Here is a 23,356-nt window from a genome sequence, read left to right on the forward strand (position 1 = left end):
GCTCCTCTGGTGGTCCTGTTGTGGAGAATACCTGTTGTGTGTGGTGTAATGTCCATTCTCCCTATAGAACCTCTGAGCTACCCATCCTTAATTCCCCTCTCTCGAAGACCTCACATTGTCACTTTATAAATAATTCCATTTTTATTTGGGGTTCCCATCTGAAGAGTAAGGTGTGGCTTGCTTGGCTTGCTGCTTAGGTTATGCTTGCTTAAGTTGTTAAATCCCATCTCCCACTCTTTAACCATAGATAAATTAGGTTTTTGTCCATTTCTCCTACTACTGACCTTTATCCATCTGTTTCTAGATCTGCCTTGTCGATGCTTCTGTTTGCGCGTTCACCTTCTCTAGTATATCTTACAGAATTTGGAGGGTGGATTGCTTTCTTCAGTGACATGATCTGCATATTTTGATCTTACCATTTGACTATTGAATGACCCCATCTGTATTCAGTGTCATGTGATTTAAGAAATTCGACCACTGGTCAGATGCTTCTCCTTTATCGGAGCGTGAAGGCTAAAGGAGCTTTGAAAAAAACATGACAGATTGTCCCTCAAAGCTGACATTATTTCTCTCTCTGCCTCTGAGATGTTCTTTCTAATGGAAGCACACCCTTGTGAGGATATCTGGTAAGCGAGTACCCTTCTATACCATCTGCAAATAATATGTCCTGCTTCCAGCATTTCCGAACAAGTTCTTAAAACGTCCTCACAATAGGCATATCGTTTCCCTGATCAGCTGGACTCAAACTGGGCTTTTTAAGCAGTGGGACAACCCATGCATCTTTCTCTGGTATATCTTTCAGAAGTTGGAGGATGGACATTGTTTTCTTCAGCGACATGGCCTGAATATTCTGATCCTGTCATTTGACTATTGAGCAGAATGGATGACCGTAAACGGGGCAGGGGGAAGCACAGAGGCACATAAGCATGAATCCAAAGCTTATTAGAGGGAGCGTGTGCTCTTGCCAGACATAGTCACGACTCCGCTCACCTGCAGTTGAACGTAGTTTGTTCTTGTGATATTCATAGTCCCTGGCAGCTGGGCAGCAGCAGCCGCCCTCTGGTGGTAATCCCAGCACATCGTTGGAGTTCAAAATCCTAGAGTTTGGAGGAGTTTCTGGGAAGGACAGGCCTTGGTCTGCTCTGTCCCAGATTGGGATGTGTGAGATGGTGACAGTAGGTAAGTATTATCTCCAGAGGCCAGCTCTGGCAGAAAACGTTGTGCATTTGGCTCAGACTGGACATGCAAACAATGGAAGCGATCCCGGTCTGTTTATGGGTAGTAGCTATTCTCCATCAAGCAACAACCACTTAAACTAAAAGACATTTGCAAAAGTCTAGGGGTAACCCTGATGATGGGTACAACAAAGTAGATTGTGATGTTTGCAATCCTTACTGCACATAATGTTCATGAACCTCCCAGAATTAAAAAAAGAAAAATACAAAAGGATCTATTTGCCAAGGGTTGCTGAATTTAATTTACAACTAATGCACTGTAAAATGCAGTCATTAATTCCACCAACCAGAAAGTAGACAAATCGGTTGAGGAGGGCTATTCCCTAAAGCAGAGGTCTTCAAACATTTGTCGGCTGAGCCCTCCCCCCCCCCCCCCCCCCCCCTCTAAATCTTTTTACACGTCAAGCCACCAACCTCCCCCCACCTGACAAAAAAGTTCTAGAAGCCGGTACTCTGCATCATTGATGTCCATTCTCTCCTGCAGAGCCCAGGTTGTATTGGACAAATATTATTAAATCAGGTAAGAGTGTTTAGTAAACTGACGTTCTTGTAGCCTGTGCTTATTATAAAGTTCAAATGAAAAGTCTCCAAGGAAAAAAGACATTGGTGCTTTATTTTTCACATAAGACACAACATTTAGGATAGATTAGTAAAAATACTCCCAAAACACAGGCAAGGTGTGTGACTGTTTTTCTCTACAGAGACCGTCAATGTGTGGATGGATTCTTGCTTCTGCGATCCTTTGGTTATGCTCCACTTCCAGTCTTGAGCAGTACTTGGAAACGGGAGTGCTCACAACATTTTGTATTATATATTTTTTGCGGTTTTATATACGCGTACATAACCCAAAGGTATTGAAGCACCTTACAGGAGCATCTTTTACTTTACACAACCACACATTCATTTTTTGTAAGCACAGAGAGATTATGTGATTTGCCCAGAATCACCGGATGTTGAGCAGACACCAAGAATTGAACCTGGTACCCCAGCTCCACAGTCATCAGCTCTGGCTGTTGCGCCACATCCTTGCCCATAAACAAGATATCAGAACAAGCATTGGCATAGCCAATAGTTCTCGCCTTTGGGACCTTATAAGTGTTTAGCCATGCAACAGTTGATGTTGTTGCACCAAGGATATTGTGCTGGATAAGCAAACACTTATAAGGTCCCAAAGGCGAGACCTATTGGCTATGCCAATGCTTGTTTTTATATACCGGTGATCACTATCTCAACTTATGTTGGTACTCAACAGACCACTTGGTCTGGCCACTTAGGTTTTGTTTTGATGTTGCCATAGTATCCATTTTCAAATGTGTGTGGTCGGTAGTGGTGGGGTAATTTTTCATAACTGGATTGGACACCAGTAGGCAGTATTTATTTATTTGTTCTTTTTTTTTAAAGTCTTTGTTTGGTATCATCATACCTTGTATTGGCACTGTCAATATGTCACAAAATGGTGTGATTCAACAAACATCTTGGTGTTATTTTTATAGATTTTGTTTTGCTATTACCATGCCATTCATTACCATTGAGGAATGGTCTATGGAGTGTAAGGTTTTCTTCCCTAACATGAGGGTTATTCACCAAGGCACGGGGTTTCACGTTACCTTGCGTTTTGTTAATAATTTGGGGGTTTTCTTTGAAATACAGGTCTGATCTTTTTGACTCCCTGCTTCCACAACCAGTTACTAAAGTGGTTCCGTGTTCTGGCGCAGAAGGTTTTACAGAAGAAACTGATGTCCGGGTGCCAGAGGGGACTTGTATAGCTCCACTGACACCATGACCGAAGTCCACGTCAGTGCGGAGTCGTACGACGCCGTCCCCTGGCGCGCAGAGGTACTGCCGAAAAATTCTAGGATCCAGACTGGCACCTGGGGAGAATTCAAAGGTTAATGAATCTGCTGCTAGACTGTGTCTCTACCAGATATTACGTTACTCGAAGGTAAATAACTTTAACAACATGTTCAAATAGGTAATACATTTCTTTAACAACTTTCTGCTCCTCCGCCAGAAGTGGTGCATTTCCTGACAAGCTCATCTTCCTGCCTGGGTTGGCACAGAACTTCATATATGCCTCACAACAAATTTACATATGCTTTAATTTGCCAAATTTATACATTCTGTGACCTGTAGTAGTAGGCACTGACTTCAATGGAAATACAGTACTAAGGTATAGGAAGCCATACTTTGTAAATGAAAAGCTCAAAAACACTCAATAGATATTCAAATACACTAAGCCATCTAACATCCGTACTTCCCATCCCCACTTATTGCTCTTCTCGCACTCAAAGAAGAGACTCCAGTATTGGGAGGCTAACTGCTCTTGCTGGGCGGCTCTAGCGCCACGGGCAGCCTGAGGGAGACGGCGGCTGCCATACACTCAGAAGCCTGTTGTTGTTTAATGCTCTTGTTCGCAAGACTCAGACGTGCACCATTGGCACAGTACAGCATTTCGAACGTCTGCGAAGAACGCTACATACAGCAGCTATATTGAGTGTGTAAGTGAACACAACCTAACTATTACATATAGAAAGCACAGTGACAGCTACTTCAGTTCTGGAAACTGCTAGATTGGCTTCTGCTCCGATCTATCTTGCGTGCGAGTCCAAGAACACAATATAAAACAATTTTCCAAGTTCAAATAAAAGGAAACAAATCAGCCTGCACATTATACTAGCCATACTAGGAAGTTCTCGGTTATTTTAATAGTTTAATGAAACAACAGAACTTTTCTAACATTATAGAACTTAGGTTTAGTATAGCTGCCTTACAAAAACAAGGTAAATCAAATGTAATGTGGCTGAAATAGAAGGTGGCATAAAAAGAAGAATGAGGGGGGGCGTGGCCAAGCAGTATGGCCGACAGGACGTGAGCTTCTTCAGCTCCGGCCGATCAGCCGCTAACATCCTGATTCCGCCTTCCACCAGACGCCTGCAGGAACTTACAGAGAGCGACTGGGGTCCCCCACGCGTCATGGGTGACTGGAGGCTTTGTGGGCTTCAGTAACGAGCTCTAGGTGTCTGGAGAAGCTCCAGACCCGCCTGCCTGGTGGGACGTGCCCACGCGGGCGCGGGGACGCGGCCTGTGTCTGCCTGAGCGCCGCTTGGAAGCGGTGAAATCCGATCTGCTAGCCCCTGCGTGCCCGGCTGTGGGAGCAAGAGTGTCCGACGAGGTCCGGAATCACTTGCAGTCGGACAGTATCGTGTGGTCCTGGAGCGGGCGAGGCGACGCGAGAGGGGGCGCCCCTTCCCCCTCTTCCCCCCCCCCCCCCCGGCCGCCCCCCCCCCCCGGCTGCGGTGCTTCGGAAGTGTTGGGGCTCTTGAGCCGAGTGGACGCGGAGCCTGATCCCGCCGGGGACTGACTGGGGACCCGTCTGGTTGGACAGGATCGTCGCCCTCTATCTCCCTGCTGAGCGGCAATGGCGGATTGCGAGGTGTGAGCGACGCTGTGAGGCGATTGCTGGTGAGGACGGCTGAGAGCTGGGGATCGTCGGCGGCTGCCTGGGAGAGAGTGAGGGTCGCAGTATCTCCTTACCTGCACTGCTGTGGTGGGTCGGCCTAGAATGAGGCGCGTCTGCGGAGAGAGCATGGTCCCGATGGCCACCTGGGGATCCTACCTACGGGGCGACTGTGGTTTGGTTGGCAAGTGACTGATAGCCCCTTGGTTGATGGGGATCGCCCTGCCCTTGCTGGATATGCTGTCACTTTGGGGGCAATGGCACTGAAGGCCTATCAGATGAGCTGTGGGGCCGAAGATCTATGCTGCGCTGGGAGGAAGACCGCGGATTGAGCCAGCTGCTGCGATCTGGTTGTGTGCTGAGCGCCTGCTGCTGACCCTCGGGTCTGGCGACGGAGGTCTGCGGATTGGTGGGCGGATTGCAGGCTCAGCGCGACTGGGAGAAGCGGAGGCACTCCCGTTTTGGATGGCCTAGACTAGTATCGCTGGTGTTGTTGATATCCTTGGACCAAGCTGCGGCTTGAGAATAGAGCGGATTAGCTGAGGTCTGTGAGCAGTGACGGGGTCCCCCCTCTGAATCCGGAAGGTGAGGTGTGCAGGCTGGGAGGAAGCGTGGGAGCCTGGGGTCGCCTACTGCTGGGGCCCCCTGTGTTGGCGTTGAGCTGCGAGAGGAGAGGGCCGTGGTGGGGACCTGCGGACTTTGCCCTGTGGGCAGTGGATACCTCTGATAGAGCCGGGATCACAGATTTGTCACCATGGACAAGCCTAGGCCCAGGGCCATGGACGCGGGCCGCGACCCGGAGGATGCAGCGACCGAATTGCCCCAGAAGGCGGCTGGAGACCCCATACAGAAGCAGCTCCAAGAAATCTTAGCAGCCATAATTGATACTAAAGCCACACTCCACCAGGACATTACTACGGTGGCGGTTGGGCTGGGCCTTCTACGGGATGAGCACAAGAAGTTGGCGGGGAGGGTCAAGGAAGCCGAAACTAGCATAGCGGAATTGCTTCCGGCCTCCAAAGATACGGCCCAGCAGCTGCACGCTCTCACAGCAAGGGTGACCTCACTGGAACGAGGAGCAGACGATGCGGAGGGCAGGAACCGGAGGAACAACGTTCGCGTGGTGGGCCTGCCGGAAGGAGTGGAAGGGGCCGACATGGTAGCCTACCTAGAGACATGGCTTAAAACGGTGGTGGCTCCTGAGGGGTTATCTGACTTTTATACGTTGGAGCGGGCCCATAGGGTCCCGACTAGGCCACTCGAACCGGGCAGACCGCCGAGACCGGTGATTGCTTGCTTGCTGCACTACCGTGACCGGGACTTCCTGCTTCAGAGGGCAAGAACAGTGGGCCCCTTTACAGTGGATAATAGTAGAGTCACACTTTTTCCAGATTATACCCTGGAGGTGCAGCGGAGACGGGCCTCGTACTTGGAGGTCAAGAGGACGATTAAGGAAGCAGAATTTACAGTATTCCCTCCTGTTTCCAGCGCGGTTACGAGTAACACTTAAGGACACGGCTCATTTTTTTGACACTCCTGCGGAGGCTTGGGAGTGGCTGGAGAGGTACACAGGCGGTCTGGTGGCCGTGGATAGACGCGAGAAGACAGCGCCTCGAGGTGGACTAGCCGGCAGGCGTGGGATGCGTAGGCCGCGACGGGGGTCTCGGACAGGGCCCACCATTGGGCAGGCGGAACTGGAGAGGGCGACCGCCCTGCGGGCGGTGGAGTCTGTGTCTGGCTCTGCTAGCCCGCCTTTGATTGCTGGTGGGGGGGCTCTGATGAGGACTCAGCAGAAAGTGGAACAGATTCTTCTACTGTTAGTAGCACGAAGCTCCCGGTGATTACATCCCAAAGTGTAGATGAGATAATTTGACTCTAGGGTGGAGAGGTTGGGGACGAACTGGGTGCTCCGTTGACAGTCGCTGATTGTGGCAGGGTGGGGCGTGCTGGAGAAGGTAGTCTGGTTATATGCGGCTGGCGCCATCTAAATGGTTACGGAGCCGGCTCTGCGTTGGCTGCGACCACTCTTGCCTCTCAAGTAGTCAGGGTTTTTTTTGCTTAACTGTTGAAGTTTGTATTTTGTTTGGATGGGCACTAGTTTTAAGGTAACTGTCCTTGGGAGGGCGTTTGTGAGTTGGGAGGGCGTTTGTGAGCTGGGGTATGTTCACCAAGGTCTCTGGCATGACAATTGTGATATTGTGATGAGGCGCCGGATATATCAGGTGCCATGGGGCTACTGAATGACTTAAGGTGTATATCGTGGAATGTCAGAGGGCTGCACACCATGAGCCGACGTCATAAGGTCCATGCCTATCTGGTGCGGAGGGGGGTACAGATAGCATTCCTCCAGGAGACACATATTACGGGCTCGGAGGGACTAGCGCTGAGGCGTAGGTGGAGAGGCCAGGTCTACCATACTTCATATGCTGCATTTGCGCGTGGAGTGTTGGTGTGGATAAGGGCGGGGGTCCCCTTTCAGATGACGCAGCAAATTGTAGATCCGGAAGGGCGCTATGTTGTAGTACAGGGTCGACTGGACGGGAGGGATGTTACGTTGGCCAGTATTTACGCCCCGAACACTAGGCCTTTTTTACTTTATTGTCTCGTAAGTTGGCTTCTTGTTTGGCTGGCCCAATCATGCTCAGGGGCGACTTTAACTCAGTGACAGATGTTGCCCTGGATAGATCCCATCCCCCGCTCCTGACGGCGTCGTCTGTAGCGGTAGCTAGGGCTAGAGGGACATGGCAATCGCATTGGGGGCTGGTGGACACTTGGAGGGAGCATCACCCAGGTGAGAGGGACTATTCCTTTTTCTCCCCGCTTCATGAGTTGCATGTTAGGATAGATGCGGTGCTTTGCTCCCCTGATTTACATGTGGCGGTTCAGCATAGTGAATATTTGACCAGAACGATCTCAGACCATAACCCCCTGTTGCTGAGGCTATGTTGGGTCCAACAGCGTTGGCGGCTGCGCCCGGAGCTGCTGAAGGATCCGGTCTATCAGGAGGCGATTGGGGAGGGGGTGGACTGATATTTTCGAGAGAACGCTGGTTCTGCTTCCTCATTGGCGGTAGATTGGGACGCGTTTAAGGTGGTAGTGAGGGGGCTCTGCATTGCTCAAAAAATTGGGGTTCGAAAAGTTCTTCTCCAGGACATAGAGACTGCGGATCAACGACTGCGTGAACTAGAGCGTCCTCGCCCAGAACACCCAGAGGGACAGGGAGAGGTGCTGGATGGCCGGGAGGCTGTGGCGGTGGGGGTTGAGAAGTTGAGGTGTTATGATTATAAGACGTACTTGGTGCGTGCCCACGCAGAGCGTGATAAATCTGGTACGTTGTTGGCCTGGCTTGCAAACCCCCTTACGACAGGCGACCCCTATATTGGTGATAGACGATCCAATCGAGGGGGTGTGTTACACCCAACAGGGCATTAATCGCCTCTTTGCTGGATACTACGAGGAACTGTACTCCAGTAGAGTGGACTTAGACGAGGGTCGATTGGGGGAATTCTTAGCTGGAGGGGACCTGCCGACCCTTGACAGAGCGGAAGTGTTGGGTCACGAGGTCACGCTGGGGGAAGTACGGGGTGCAATCAAACACATGGCGCGGAGGAAGACGCCAGGGGTGGATGGTTTACCGATCGAGTTGTATGCGACTTACGTCGAGCTACTGGCTCCTAGGTTGGTGACCCTTTACAATGAGGCGTGGAGACTGGGTCGACTCCCTGCCACGACGCGTGAGGCGCTTATAGTCCCGTTATTGCAGCCTGGGAAGGCTCCCTCTGATATAACTGCATACCGGCCGCTGTCTATGCTTACCACCGAAGATATTGAGCCAAATTTTGGCCTCTCGTCTATTGCTGTACATGACCCGGCTGGTTCATGTGGACCAGGCGGGGTTTATACCCAAGCGTACTACGGCTGGTAATGTCCGCCGGCTGATTCGCGTTTTGGAGGCTGACACGTATGCATCGCGTGATGCTGCAATATTTTCGGACCACATAGAAAAGGCCTTTGATAGTTTGGAGAGGCCCTATCTATTCCAGGTCCTGCGTGCTTTTGGGTTGGGGGAGCGGTTTGTGGCTTGGACGGCATTGTTGTATAAGGATACTACGGCCCGCACTAGGTCGGGGGGCTTTATATCACCTCCATGTGCGGTGGGTAGGGGGATGCGACAGGGGTGTCCTCTATCCCCCCTATTGTTTGCGTTGGCCATAGAGCCGCTGGCGGCCCAGGCTCGAACGGGGAGTTGGTTTAGGGGACTTCAGGTACATGACGAAACCCATTATATTGCTCTTTACGCGGATGATCTCCTCCTGTTCTTAGCCAATACTGAGCGGGAGTTGAGGGGAGCCAAACGCTTGCTCCAATGTGTCGAAGAATTGGCAGGACTGAAAGTGAATTGGACAAAATCAGGGCTTTTCCCCACTTCCAAGACAGTTGAGGGTCCCCAATGTACGGAGGGAGTGCGGTGGGACTACACCTGTATGACCTATCTGGGGACACGTATTTACCACGATCAAAAAGACCTGGTAGAGGGGAACATCGGTAGGGCGATACGAGGTCTCCAGGGCAGTATGGATTTTTGGAAGGCGTTGCCGTTGTCCCTGATGGGGAGAGTGGCGCTCCTCAAGATGGTGGCACTCCCCAGGTTGTTATATTATTTTCGGATGCTTCCTGTGTGGGTCCCTGCGGCGACATTTAAGAGACTGCAGCAGATGATAATACGGTTCCTGTGGATGGCTGGTAGACGTAGGGTAGCTTTACATACGTTGATGAGACCACGGGGAGACGGAGGGTTAGCAGTTTCGGACTTGGAGACCTACTACTTAGCAGCTCAATTGCAGTGGTTGACCCAGGCAGTGGCTAGAGAGTTTCGGGGGGTGGGGGAAAATCCGAGGGAGTGGATTTCCGCGGGTCTTCTGCCTAGGTTTATCCTGCAGCAGCCGATGCGCCTTGGGGGTGTCCCTAGTGAAGTACGGACCTTCAGGTTGTGTTGGAATAGGAGTCAACAGAGGGCGCGGACCACGCGTCCGTATGCGCCGGAGATCCTGTTGTTAATGTGTCAGAAGTACTGGTCGGCACTTGTGAGGTGGAATGATTCTGGATTGACGACTGTGGGAGATCTATATGAAGACAATGCGCTGCTGCCCTATGAGACACTCCGCGATCGGTTCGTTCTCCCTCGCGGGGATTATCTACTGCATGCGGCGCTGGTGTCAGCTATTCAGCGTCGGTGGAGGGGCGGATTGTCTGAGCCTGGAACATCCATGGCCTGCCAGTATGTGGTACTAGCGGCTGGCACCATTAAAGCTGTCACGTGTTTATACCGGCGGATGACCTGCGAGAAACTAGCCCCCCTTACTAGGTTGAAGCAGTATTGGGAGGAGGATTTAGAGGGCGAAATACCTGACAAAATATGGGCTGAGCTGTTGGAGAGGCCCTGGAAATGTTCCAGAAACGCTCGATTCCAGCAGATCCAGTTTTTTATATTGCATGGGGCTTACCTTACTCCTGTTAAAATTCAACGGTATTTCCACACGCTTACGGCGATCTGTCCTAGGTGTCATGTAGAGGGCGCTGATTTTTGTCACATGCTGTGGAGCTGCCCTCGGATCGGGGCCTATTGGCAGGAAGTATGGTCCTTACTATGCGAAGTTACGGACAGGGAGATTGAATTTGGTATGGCTCCTTGCTTGCTACACTGGTTTCCCCACACCTCGAAGACTAAAATAACTAGTAAATTTATAGATCTGGGATTGGTACTGGCCAAGCGGGAGATTACGTCTAACTGGAAGGCGCAACGTGGGCAGAGATTGCAGAAGTTGAGGGCGGAATTTGTTCGGTGGGTGGACTGTGACACGGCTCTTAGGTTGCAGGCGGTTACTCGAGTTCATAGCGATATGGCGCTGGACTCGGCCCGAGCCTGGAGAGCCTTAGCAGAACTTCTGAAATCCACAGACTCTGATATGGATGTGGGGTCGAAGATTAGTGATACGCAAAACATACCCTCCTCTGGGCCTGGTTAGAACGGTTACGGGAGAATAGATGGACCTTATTGCTAGCCTGTCAGTAGTCCTGACACGGGAAAGTTTGATGTTCACCTTAGAATTGTGGAAGATGTAAGTATGCGCACAGCCGAAGGCCTTGTTCTGTATCCACTCAACAAGCCATGCCAGGGGAGTTGTGGGAATGGGGGGGTGGGGGGAGGAGAGGAGGTAGCATGGGATAGGTTTAAGGGTTTTATGTACTTGTCTTTATTACGATATGGAACTTCCGAGGGCACTCACTGTTATTCGCGTTGTTGCGGTGCACCTTGATATGAAAAGATAATAGAGCGGCTAATGGGTGGTATATCACAGGATGTTATAATGGGTATGAGCAACTCTGTCTGTAAATCATCGCACATGAACAGTATTGTTTGTACGAGGAGGATGGTGGATTAGGATCTTAGTATGTGCGCGGATGTTTTTGCTTGAAATGTTCCTGAAGTACTGTACAAGGTTACTTAATAAACATATTTTACAAAAAAAAATAAAAAGAAGAATGAGCAACTCTGTTTGCTGTTTTTGACCTAAAGTTGCTTCCCAGGATCCAGGCACCCACCATGGACTTAATGATTGGACGCTAAGAGAGACCGGGCCCGGGGAGAACCTGATACAGCACTCCCTGGTTATTTTATGTTGTTTTTTCAGCCGCTGCAGTGACCAGTTGCCACACCTTTCCCCATGCGCAGTCAATGATGGAATGAAAAGTGGGACGGTTAGATTAGCGGCGGGGGTTGTAAAACCTAATATTGCAAGGACATGGGGTGCTACGGTCCCTCCGGCAGTCAATGATTGGATGGCAGATCTAGATTGGTGCCAGAGGGCGGAACAAGTGGTCTATACAGCTAGAGAATGCCCCAAGAAGTGGGAGAAAGTGTGGGGGGATTGGAGAAGCTACAGGGGTTAGAGACAGGGGAATGGTACGGCCGTAAAAGTGCCTTGATAGTCTCTGGGGTTCATATACACTATGGGGAACTGTGATGTCAAAGATGAATACAAATGTGTAATGACCTGATTACACCACTCAGAACGATATGTGAAGCCTGTTTTTTTATCAATAAAAAGAATTTGAAAAGAAAAGTGGGACGGGATGATAAAAAAAACAAAATACTGCGCGCTGGGATACAGAACTGAGCACTTAACCAACAAAAAACTTGTGCCCTGAATGAATAGTTACGCACTAAAGTGGAATGATACCAGAAGTTAGGTGCTGCTCCGTTGGAGGAAGCAAGTGAGCACAAGGCGGCACAAAGAGGAAAGATTATCCACTAGCCAGCAAGCATTTTTGAAGGATAATTGAAGTAACGAATAAAAAGGCAAAGGGTGGGCTGTAAGCCCACAGTGTGAACGCAGCATGTCTCAAAGCGACAGTGCATGCGCTGCCTAGGATCGACCTAGATTTTTTTAAAGCAGGTGAAAAAAACAGAAGTGCTTTAAATGGCCCAGTACAGAGTACCTGCACTTCTTTAGATTTTAATGGGAGAGTACCATCACTTCTCAGGAGCAAACAGGTACTCTAAATACTGAGTGCAGGTACTCTCTATTTTATTTTAGCCCTTCTGTGTTTCCATTTAGAGCACTGACTACAGGTAAGCTGAAAAACAACAATTTCAAGTGTAATGGCAGTCATCGCACGAAGTGCCCAGTCAGGCAGAAGTAGTGCACCCTTGCGTTTTTGTCCTTTATGTGTTTACAGTTCTGTATTTCTGTTCTGAGAACCCAGAGCGCACAGAAAACAATGGGAACTGCGGAAGTATTTGCGAGCTTATCAGCAAGGCACCTCAGAGAGTTTGGTTGTTTGATCTCGGTGGTCTCCGTTCATCTCGCGAGGGGTGTGTCGGGCTCAGTGGTGCATCGGCTTCTCGTGGTTGCCGTGCTTGGCTGGGATAGGTGGCTTCGGAGCGTGGCGGGAGGATGCCCCACCCAGAGGTGTCTCGAAAGGTCACATAAAGCCCTCCCTGGGCCGACAGTCAGCCTTAAGTCGAGCAGGAGCGTGCTTTCTGACGAAACGGCCATGGGCGGTAGCAACACAGGATCCCAGCAGGACTTCGAGTGGGTGTGCACCGACCAGCCGCACACCCAGTGGAGGAAAGTGATCCTAGGTAGGAGGCAGAGCATTACTAACAGCCCGCTCAAGGCGCTGCGTAGCTTCGTTTTATTCAGCTTCTATTATGGCCGTATTGTTGAGTTTTTTTTCTTTTTTTTTTTTTTTTTTAACTATTCACAACAATCGTCGATGTGTGCCGTTGATGTATTTATTGCGTTTAAGGTCTTTGCCGAGTTTTCTTAAAAAGTCACTGCCTCTTGGAAAAGGTAGTCTGCTACAGTGTTCGTCGTTCCGTTATCCTCCGATAAGCAGACATAACAAGTCCTGAGATGCTAACACTCTATGTGTAGCTGCAAATAGTGCGGCTGGTGCAGTGGCACCGGTGTATAGTAATGTAAGAGCCCACCGCACTTCGACTTGGCTGCGTTTCACTGTCCACCCTGGGAATGTTTTTAGGTGGGCATGCATTAGGACGAATGAAACCTGTTACGCCACTGTGTGTTCAGAATTCTTGGTAAGACACTCGTAAGACGCAGACCTGACTTATTTAGATTAATATTTTTATTTTTTTAGCATACCGACTCGGCTGTTTGTGGTTTATCAAACTCGTTCAGTGTTGAAAGTGCACGAAAGCTTAATTCTACTGTGATACAACCAAGCTTCATTCTCGTCTCGACGCGAGTAGCTCGCCAAGTCCTCAGTTTTCTTGTGCTTTTCAGTGGTTGTGTAGTCCGTAGAGGTGGGGGAGCCAGAAAATTCACAGGGGGGGCCGAAAACAGGGGCCCACTTCAGGTATAGGAACCTGAGCACGAACGGAGTCGACAACCCATTTAGCATATAAAGTGTGCAACAGACGTCATGTCATGTATGATAGTGGCCCTGAAAAGTTAGTGTGTTTAACATGTACACGCGTTTCTCTAGTGTAGAGCATTACATTTTATGGGTACATTGAGTGGCATTTAATAGAAGTGACAGTTTATAAACCGGCCTTTTAGTACGCAATTATTGGACCATGTGGCAATTCAGTTATCACGTGTAACTACTTGTAGCATAGGTGGGTGCATCGGTGCTAACATTTTAGAAGAGGAAAGTAGATTTAACAAAAATCTGGAGAATGCATTTCCTCCGTTGATTGACTTGTAATGAAGCGGCGGCAAAAGAAAAATGTTTTACTTTAAAAAAAAAAAAAAAAAAAAGCATTGGCATAGCCAATAGTTCTCGCTTTTGGGACCTTATAAGTGTTTAGCCATGCAACAGTTGCATAACTAAATACTTATAAGGTCCCAAAAGCGAGACCTATTGGCTATGCCAATGCTTGTTTCTGTTTATTACTGCTCTGTAGTAATGGCGGCGCATGGGTGCCACCATTACTACATAGAAGTAATTAAGAACATCAAAGCGGCCGCGAAAGTGAGGCGCGCGCGCCCACACACATGCACTGTAGCTCTAGGCTACAGTGGTAGCACTTTTTTGAGCCCTCACAAAAAGTCTCGCCAGACCAGCGCATGCGCTGGGTCAGGCAAGACCTAAAAAGGGGTTCCACAAAACATGCTTTCTGACACAATTGAAAAATCCATGATTATGTGGAGTATGGCAGGTGTTGCCATACCAGTAGGAGGCTAGCCTCAGTTTTCCAAGAAGGCCTAGGGGACATTTATATCATACACGTGATACAAGTGATTCAAGAGGATATATACATCTTTATTCTCTAGCAGCATCAAAAGTATTTTTTTTTTAGCATAGTTGGCTTATAAAGAAGATCGCTTTACAAAGCTTCAGAAATAGCTTCACAAGAAAGCATTTAAAATTGGTCTAGGAAAGAAGTGAGGACAGATGGTAGGCATACTTCACAATTTTTGTTATATTAGGCTTGTGGACTCGGCTCTAGGGATTGGAACATGTTAAACAAGCACCAGCAACTTTAATCAAGGTCAAAGTCATTTTTCACAATCCCTGGTAAATTAAGGGATTTTGCCAATGATGACATGATACTGAGCCGATGTGAGGACTCGAACCCCGGACCCCAGAACCAAAGTCGGCAACAATGGCATTAATGCCCGATCCGCTCCTCTTTGAAACATCCAACGTTCCCTTTAGTAATGGGACGAAGGGTAAAGGAGCGAGGCTTTAAAAAAATAATACAAAAAGCTCTTCACTCTTACCTGCCAGAGAATGGAATCTTCAGGAAGGATACAACCATTGTAAATTCCTTGCAGTGAAATGCAGAGGTGCCAGGGTACAAACCAGGATAACCTTGAGGGGGAAGGGTTCAAGAGCAAGGCGAACGGCAGCAACCAGATGTTAAATTTAGCACCTACGAGGCAAAAAGCAACAGTAAAGAAGTGCTGTTTCATCAGCAAAGTTGAAGTATTTTGCAGCTTTATGTATACAAAATTTGTGGCACTCCCTGGCATCTCTCCTGCTGTCCGGTTCATTGGAGTAACATCAGTGCTGACATCAAAGCAGTGGTCTGCTACAGGAACTACATGCTGCTTGGCGGTTCTGAATGACTACTTCAATCAGAGAGCCCTAACTCAAGAGCAGGGTATGAAAAACAGGCAGCAAATGTACTTCTGACGTGGGAAGCAACCAGAGGCGTAACTAGACCCGAACTTCGGCGGGGGGGGGGGGGGTTAAGACTCCCAGCCAGGGCTGGCTTTAACACTGGTCTCGCACGGTGCAACAGTCTTCTTGTGCACCCCCCTCTCCCTTTACCTCCTTCTCCATGAATTCCCTTACTACCACTCGCCAACAATGCACCTGATTTCTTTATAACCCCTTTCTGGCCAACATTTCACTTTTTAGGTCTCGTCTAGGGTTGCGCACGCATGCGCTGCTCGCTCTGCGAGGCTTCTTGTAGTTGCGATTTTCTGGAAGTTCAGTTTAAGCCCCGCCCATCATTTTCATTGGGTCGTGTCAGCGTTTATGCTAAACGCTGGCTTCCCATTGAAAAGGAGGCTTTTTGGTTACCGCCCTGTCTCCTTCTCGAACGGCCAATTCGGACTTGATCGTGTGCTGGCGGCGTTCGACGGTCTCCTTTATTAGTCAGTAGGCACTATATTTTTTCCATTCTGCTTTGGCTTGTTTTATAAAGCACATACGGCGGCCACGCAACTTTATTATCGTGCGCACCGGCAAAATGCAGTGCTTTATATAAGCACTAGTTCTCTAGCTATAGAGTGGCTGTATGTGTCTGAGCGTTTTGCTCGGCCTGGGTGTTTTCATTTGCCTTTTTTTTGGGGAGTATGTGTGTGTGCGTTAGTGATCCAAAATTCTGTGCAGATACCGGACAGTACCGGCCATTTTAAAGCACTGGTGTGGGCTTTTGTGTACTTTGCATTTTGCTATGTGAGAGTTTGCGAATCGTTCGTGTGTGCGCCTGAGTGTGTGTGGTGGGGGTGAAAATGGTTGTGCGTGAGTACGTGACGTCAAATGTCTTTTTGTATGTTTGTATGTTGTCGGTGTCTCTGTATGCGTGTGTGTATTTGTGTGTGTGTGTTCATGATTTTATATATGCGTGTGCCTCTCTGCTCTACAGCACTCGAACAGGCTGCCAGTGTCTCTTGAGGCGGCTCCGTTCTCCTGTCAGACTCCGGGCCTGGTTTGCGGTGCCTCCATGTAACCAAAGCCAGCATGCTGTCAACTTGGAGTCTCCTGGGCTCACACGGCGAATCTGCCTCCCACTCCCAAACTTCAGTCTTTACAACCCAAACTCTCCACAACATCATCCGCGAGAGAGCCCCCCAAAAAGGGCACCCTGAGAAACAATCCTGCCCTTCTCTGCCCCACTGGATGCCGCACGCACCCCAACATTTTGGTGCCACAATATACAGAAGTTAGCAGCCCCAGAACTTTTAAAGAAGAAGAGAAGTTGCTCTGCTTCAGGGTGGTCTACGAGCCTGATGCCGCCTGAGAATGGAATATTTCTAACTAAGGCAAGTCTTGGAACCACAGTGGAAAAAGATGCATTGAGTTGAACTGATTTTCCTGGCCCAAGGAAGGAAAAAACAATCTTTTTAATAAGCGTAGAGAGCTGAGATATCTGAGCTTCTTTTATTTTTTCCAGTCGATATTATTTTTTATTCAGCGTTTTTCTTTTTAACAATCCCCTTGCTCCTTAAAAAATACTTGTTTTTTTTGCTGTCAGATTTGGGTAGAAAACCTGCGGAGTTTCTTGGACGATTCCCTCCTGCAGAAACTTCAGAAAGGTAAGTTGGGTGGCTTTTAAAAACGTTTTAAAATCCTTGCAGTGAAGGTTTGTAGAAAGTGCAGTTACTTTCAGGCTCAGCAAGTCAGATGGTAAAAATGGTGGCTGTCTGTTTGTTTCTATCACTAAATATCTATATGTATACATTATATCATGTCATACGGCTATAGATCTAAATCAAACATGCAATAGGTCTCGCATTTACGCGAGTTTAAGCTATTGGCATTATAAATGACAATGCCTTTTCTTTGTTTTAGAAAGGAAAACAAAAATAAGAGGCTTGGTTATTTGCAATGTCAATAGCTCAAACTCGCGTAAATGTGAGACCTACTGCATTGTAAATGCTTGTTTATAGGGCTACCTGTAGTTTACTAACACTCAGTTCTGTGATCTGCATGGTACACGTTCTTTGTAGCAGGCAAATTAGCCCTCTGTGTGGGTAACAGGAGTGCCCATGTGAGTGCACGGTGAGCGATGTGACAGTGTGAGAGTAGGGTGAGAGAAGTGACTGCATGGTGAGTGAGGTGACCATATGAATTTGGATGCGGATGCAAGTGCATAGTGGGACAAATGAATGTATGGTTAGTGATGGGCTTGTTTTTATGAGGTTGCAGATTGAGCAGTGAGGGGGAAAGGTGAGTGAAGTGTCACATGAACAGGCTGAGTAGTGTGCTTGTGTGACTGCAGGGTGAGGTACAGGGTGAACAGCGCAACAGCATTTTGAGTGCAGAGTGATCACTGTGAGTGCAGAGTGAGCGGTGTGCTCATGTGACCGCAGGGTAAGTGGAGGGAGAACGGAGTGAGTTCATTTGCGAGTGGCAAAAGTGCAGTGTGGTCACTGTGAGTGCAGGGTGAGTGGGTGGTGTGAGTGCATGGTTATCAGTGTGAGTACATTGTGATCCCTGTGAGTGTGAAAGTGAAAGGCGAGGATGAGTAGTGAGTTGTCTGAATGCAGGGTGCATTCCCAGACACAGTTGAAGTTACTCAGCATTTTCTTGAGGGCTGGCATAGGGTTTCAGATATAAGTTAAACTATTGCTTTTATGGCATTATTCAGGGTCCTGGGATCGAGGGTGGAGGAAAGAAATATTGTGCTCATCCTGCAACAAACTTCCAGTCTTGCGATTAGGGTTGCCAGCTCATTAGATTGATGTCCCAGACGGTACAAAAATAAGCAGTCCCCTAAAGCTTATTTTCAGCACTTATCTGTGCATACTTGGAACAACAAAAATAAATGGAAAGCATTTTTAATTGTGTTCTAGGGCTGCCTGAATGAACTATGACTGCTAATTAAGGGGAACAAAGATTGAAAAGTCACATTACAAATGAATACATACTATTTTATTTATAACCTTATTTAGTGTCAAGACAAGGCCTTTGCAGGCTCTTTAAACAACACATGGCTGGCATTTTTCTTTTGGTAACCCTACATTATGTACCTTTTCATGAAATACATTCTCACACCAAGGCCGTAAAAAGTAAAATCCAAATGTAAGGAATCGGCAGAGGGCCCTGGGTGTACTGGAACCAGAAAACAAACAGCCTCTGTAATCCGTTTACAAAGGTATGTAAATATGTGCATGGTCTTTAAAGACCTGTGGAAAACTTGTGCATGCCAGTGATAAGACTCCAGACACTTCCCAGCCGAGCCCGAGGCTACTCGAGCTGCACCAGCAGCCCGGACTGAGACAGGATGGAGGGGCTGAAGCCCTTTCAGCCTAATGGGGTTGGCCGCCTGGAAGCAACAATGAAAGGTGGGGTGAAGATGTTTACCCCCCACCCGAGGGGATGCTGCTCCCCACAGTTTGAAGACCTATGCCTTTAAGGCTGGCAGGTGTGGAGACAAGTTTGAGGTCTCTCCAAAGTAAGGCCACACCAACAGTATCCCAATGAGGACCCAGATCTGCCTGTTCTAATGTTCTCTGAGCCCCCCGCACCGACAGCATAGATTTTTCCAAGTGGTTAAAATGCAGTTGATCAAACGGAGCGAGGAAAGAAAAGTGGAAATGAAAAATTTGCATAGATGGTCAGAGACTTGTGTGTTTTAATTTAGAATTATCTGTAATATATTGGCCTATTACTTGGATTCTGCAAGCTATAAGAACGTATTCCATATGAGGTATGCATAAAATCTAATTTTTGACTGTGGATCTGAACTGTTAAGCACATCTTCTTTTTGTGGTGCCCTGCCTCCTGCCAGTCTGCATACTTCATGCTGTGCACCTTTCCTCCTTTCTTTAGAACATTTGCCTTTATGTTCGGCTCAGCATCGTTTTGACTTCGTGACTCTGTTTCATGGGTGTTCTTTTTAACAGAAATCTAGACGGCTCCATTCTCCATTTCAACTGCAGTAATTTCGAGTATTTTCTGCACTCTGGTGTTCTCTATAGTACCATTTTGATTGTTTGTTTTGATAAACAATCTAATCGTCACTGTGCAGTGTGTATGATTCAAGGCTTTCCCACTACTCTCCATCAACCTAACGTGGGTTGTAAGGACCTTTTTACTTCGAAACATGGTACTGTCCTAACATTAAGCAACCGTCTCCATCAGAACATTCAGATGGTAATACAGAACAGTTTGTTGCTTCTGATTTGCAGTATACTTGTATGCTACGAATTCAAGTTTTGTATTAGTTTCTTTTCTTGTAGATTAGGATTCATTGGTGTTTTCTGTTGAAACATCTGATGATTTGGCACACGAAGTGGCTGTATGTTTAGTTTGATTAATATGTGAGTAAACTTCATTAAAATTCGTACTTCTTTTTTAGTGTAGTAAGGTTTGATAATAGAAAGTGATTTTCTTTTGTGAAGTGTTCAAAAAATGATAAAATCATTGTCTCTCCACAGTGGGAAATGGAGGTGGTGGTCCATGATGTCATTTCAGACGTTGACCTTCATGATGAAGATTACTCGCCGGAGAAAAAGACAATGTACCCAAAAAGGAAATCCTGCGTAATGAAAAAGAACACTGATTTGAGATGTGCCGTGGATACTAGCCTAGTACCTGGAGAAACTCATTTCAACAATAAGACAGCTCCTGCATGTGTGGAGTGTCCCACATGCAATAAGAGGTTCCTCAGCAAATATTATCTTAAAGTGCACAACAGGTGAGACTTGTGTTGTATATCAGTCATCTGCTTATAATGTACGGATGCAAAAAAAAAGTAGACATTTTCATTTAATCCAACTCTTCAGAGTACATTTTTTCAGCTGTGCCAAGTGAGGAAATGTTATGTGAAATGACATCAGATTTCTCTTCTTCAGATGTTTAGTTACTGTCTTTTCTTTTCAGGTAAATGCAGGGGAGTCCTTGTAGCCTACAGATAAAGATGGAATTGCAGACCAGATATTACAGCAGCGAGTGTACCCCATATCATGTGGGACCTTCATCAAGCCTTGTTTTAAAGGCCAGCCACATTGGGCATGATACATCTGATAAGCCTTGATTTGTGATGGGGAAAGAGCGGAACTACATGTCATGGTAATCTGAGTGATGTTGGCTGAAAACATACGACTTGATGAAGGGTCTCACACCAGACTTAAACAAACTTGTAAACTATGCAGAAAGGTTCATGTACACAACCAGAGATCTGGAGCTGTTTACTGGGTGGAGAATATTTCCTTTATAAGAAGAGCCTGCACTTGGAAATTTAGTGCATTTGTCCACAAAAAGGCATTTGCTCTCCAATCAGTAATTTTTCTGCTGTTAAAAAAGGCAAACGCTACGTCCTCTTCACATCATTGGTGCATCATAGAAGAGCTCTGTTAATTCTAGATGTGAATATCTCATAATAAAACCAAAATGAAAATATCCTTGACTTTGAAAACTTAAAGTCTTCAGCATCATGAGTCTTGAGTATAAGCACTTAAACCCATACATAAGTATAGGTTTAGTACTTACTTTACCAGTGCTAATAATGTCTTCAGGGTAATCACCGAGATTTGCTTGGACTACGTAGCAATTGGCTGAGTTTACCTTCACTTTCAAGTGATGGTCAAGTCATCAAATCAATAATGAAAAGATTATACCTATGCTTGTACATCATCTGTGCTAGGCAGATAGCAAGTTTGGGGACCTAACTTTGAGTCAAGTTGCAGAATATTTTGTTTCGCTGTTGCAAAGACCAATGGCAATAATTGCTGGTGCCGTTAAATTTGCATCTGAACCCCAAGTTGCTGCCTGCTGTGTAGGTGATGGGGTTAACAATGTGGTTCCTTTTGCCCCATGAAAGTGATAACTGTAAGAATCCGATGAATCGACCTTCTATTAAACCAATAACTGAAGACTGCTAATTACCATGTCCTGTTTTTTATTGCCTCACGGCCAATCTTAATGTCTCCTCAAAATCGAAGTAAAATAGTATATATCTTTTTTGAAGTCCCTCCTACTAGTCCAATCAAGCTGTCTATTTGCAAAAAGACCTATACTCTGCTTACAATGGGCTTAGAGCCCACCCATTGCTTAACTTTAGTTGGCTTCACTCATTTGCTTACTTGCTTATTCATTAGGTTGTGTGGTCCTTTTGTGTTTGTCGTTCCCCTGGAGCATGGCCTCATTATTTGTGCCCTTCGACTGCTTACTTTTCAGACACTTCTTATTTCTTTTTAGTTAAGCAATCCATAAGCAAATAAGTTCCAGTAGTACCTCATGTACTCCTCTTTCACCTTCCGCCATACTACATGTTTCTGTCTCTCACTTATGTGCTTCTCCTTACCCCCTCCAAGTTTCACTCGCCTTGGTATGTCTCTCCTCCCCAAAATAGCTTTCTCCTGTTTGTGCTTCTCTTCCTCCCCATGCTCCATGTTGCTTTCCCACCCCACCTGCAGCCCTCTGTGTGGCTTCCCACCCCACCTGCAGCCCTCTGTGTGGCTTCCCAACCCACCTGCAGCCCTCTGTTTGGCTTCCCACCCCACCTGCAGTCCTCTGTTTGGCTTCCCACCCCACCTGCAGTCCTCTGTGTGGCTTCCCACCCCACCTGTGCCCTTTATGTGGCTACCCCCCACCCCCTCTGTATACGGCCCTCCCACCCGTCCCCTCTTTGTGACTCCCCCCACCCCCTCTGTGTGGCGAACCTTTTTATGGCTCCCTCCTTCCCGTCCACTCTGTGTGGCTCCCCCCCGCCCACTCTCTGTGACTCCCCTCCACCCACCGCCTACTCTCTGTGACTACAAACCACCCATCCGCCCACTCTGTGTGGCTCCTGCCCACCCACCCCCTCTGTGTGGCGATCAACCCACCCGCCCCCTCTGTGTGGTACTCGCTACCTCCGTGTGGCTCCCACCCCCCCACCAACCCCCTCTGTGTGGCTCCCACCCCCCCACCCGCCCCCTCTGTGTGGCTCCCAGCCCCCCACCCGCCTCCTCTGTGTGGCTCCCAGCCCCCCACCCGCCTCCTCTGTGTGGCTCCCACCCCCCCACCCGCCTCCTCTGTGTGGCTCCCACCCCCCCACCCGCCTCCTCTGTGTGGCTCCCACCCCCCCACCCGCCCCCTCTTTGTGGCTCCCACCCCCCCACCCGCCCCCTCTTTGTGGCTCCCACCCCCCACCCGCCCCCTCTGTGTGGCTCCCACCCCCCCACCCGCCCCCTCTGTGTGGCTCTCACCCCCCACCCACCCCCTCTGTGTGGTTCCCACCCACCCCCTCTGTGTGGTTCCCACCCCCTCTGTGTGGTTCCCACCCCCCCCCCCACCCGCCCCCTAGGTGTGGTTCCCACCCCCCCACCCGCCCCCTCTGTGTGGTTCCCACCCCCCCCACCCGCCCTCTCTGTGTGGTTCCCACCCGCCCCCTATGTGCGGCTCCCACCCCCCCACCCGCCTCCTCTGTGCGGCTCCCACCCGTCCCTCTGTGTGGCTCCCACACTGCCCCTCTGGTGCTCCCAGCCTTTATGTGGCTCCCACCCGCCCCCCTCTGTGTGGCCCCCAGTCCCCCGCCCTCCCCCTCTGTGTGGCCCCCAGTCCCCCGCCCTCCCCCTCTGTGTGGCTCCCAGTCCCCCGCCCTCCCCCTCTGTGTGGCCCCCAGTCCCCCACCCTCCCCCTCTGTGTGGCCCCCAGTCCCCCCCTCCCCCCCTCTGTGTGGCCCCCAGTCCCCCGCCCGCCCCCTCTGCGTGGCCCCTAGTCCCCCGCCCGCCCGCTCTGCGTGGCTCCCAGTCCCCCGCCCGCCCCCTCTGCGTGGCTCCCAGTCCCCCACCTGCCCCCTCTGCGTGGCTCCCAGTCCCCCGCCCGCCCCCTCTGCGTGGCTCCCAGTCCCACGCCCGCCCCCTCTGCGTGGCTCCCAGTCCCCCGCCCGCCCCCTCTGCGTGGCTCCCAGTCCCCCGCCCGCCCCCTCTGCGTGGCTCCCAGTCCCCCGCCCGCCCCCTCTGCGTGGCTC

The 23,356-nt window shown here is 49.0% G+C and overlaps 1 protein-coding gene across 4 annotated transcripts in view; it reads left to right on the forward strand.

The window, feature by feature from the left end:
• The window catches only part of ZBTB48 (zinc finger and BTB domain containing 48), a 202,188-nt gene that overhangs the window by 18,689 nt on the left and 160,143 nt on the right, over positions 1-23,356 (forward strand). For all 4 annotated transcript variants that reach the window (XM_085604393.1, XM_085604386.1, XM_085604366.1 and 1 more), the window contains one exon: positions 19,839-20,098. In XM_085604393.1, the coding sequence (XP_085460519.1) occupies positions 19,839-20,098 (260 nt within the window). The remainder of the gene's footprint in view (positions 1-19,838; positions 20,099-23,356) is intronic.

Source organism: Triturus cristatus, chromosome 1_2 (assembly GCF_964204655.1).
Source record: "Triturus cristatus chromosome 1_2, aTriCri1.1, whole genome shotgun sequence".
Taxonomy (NCBI): Eukaryota; Metazoa; Chordata; class Amphibia; order Caudata; family Salamandridae; genus Triturus; species Triturus cristatus.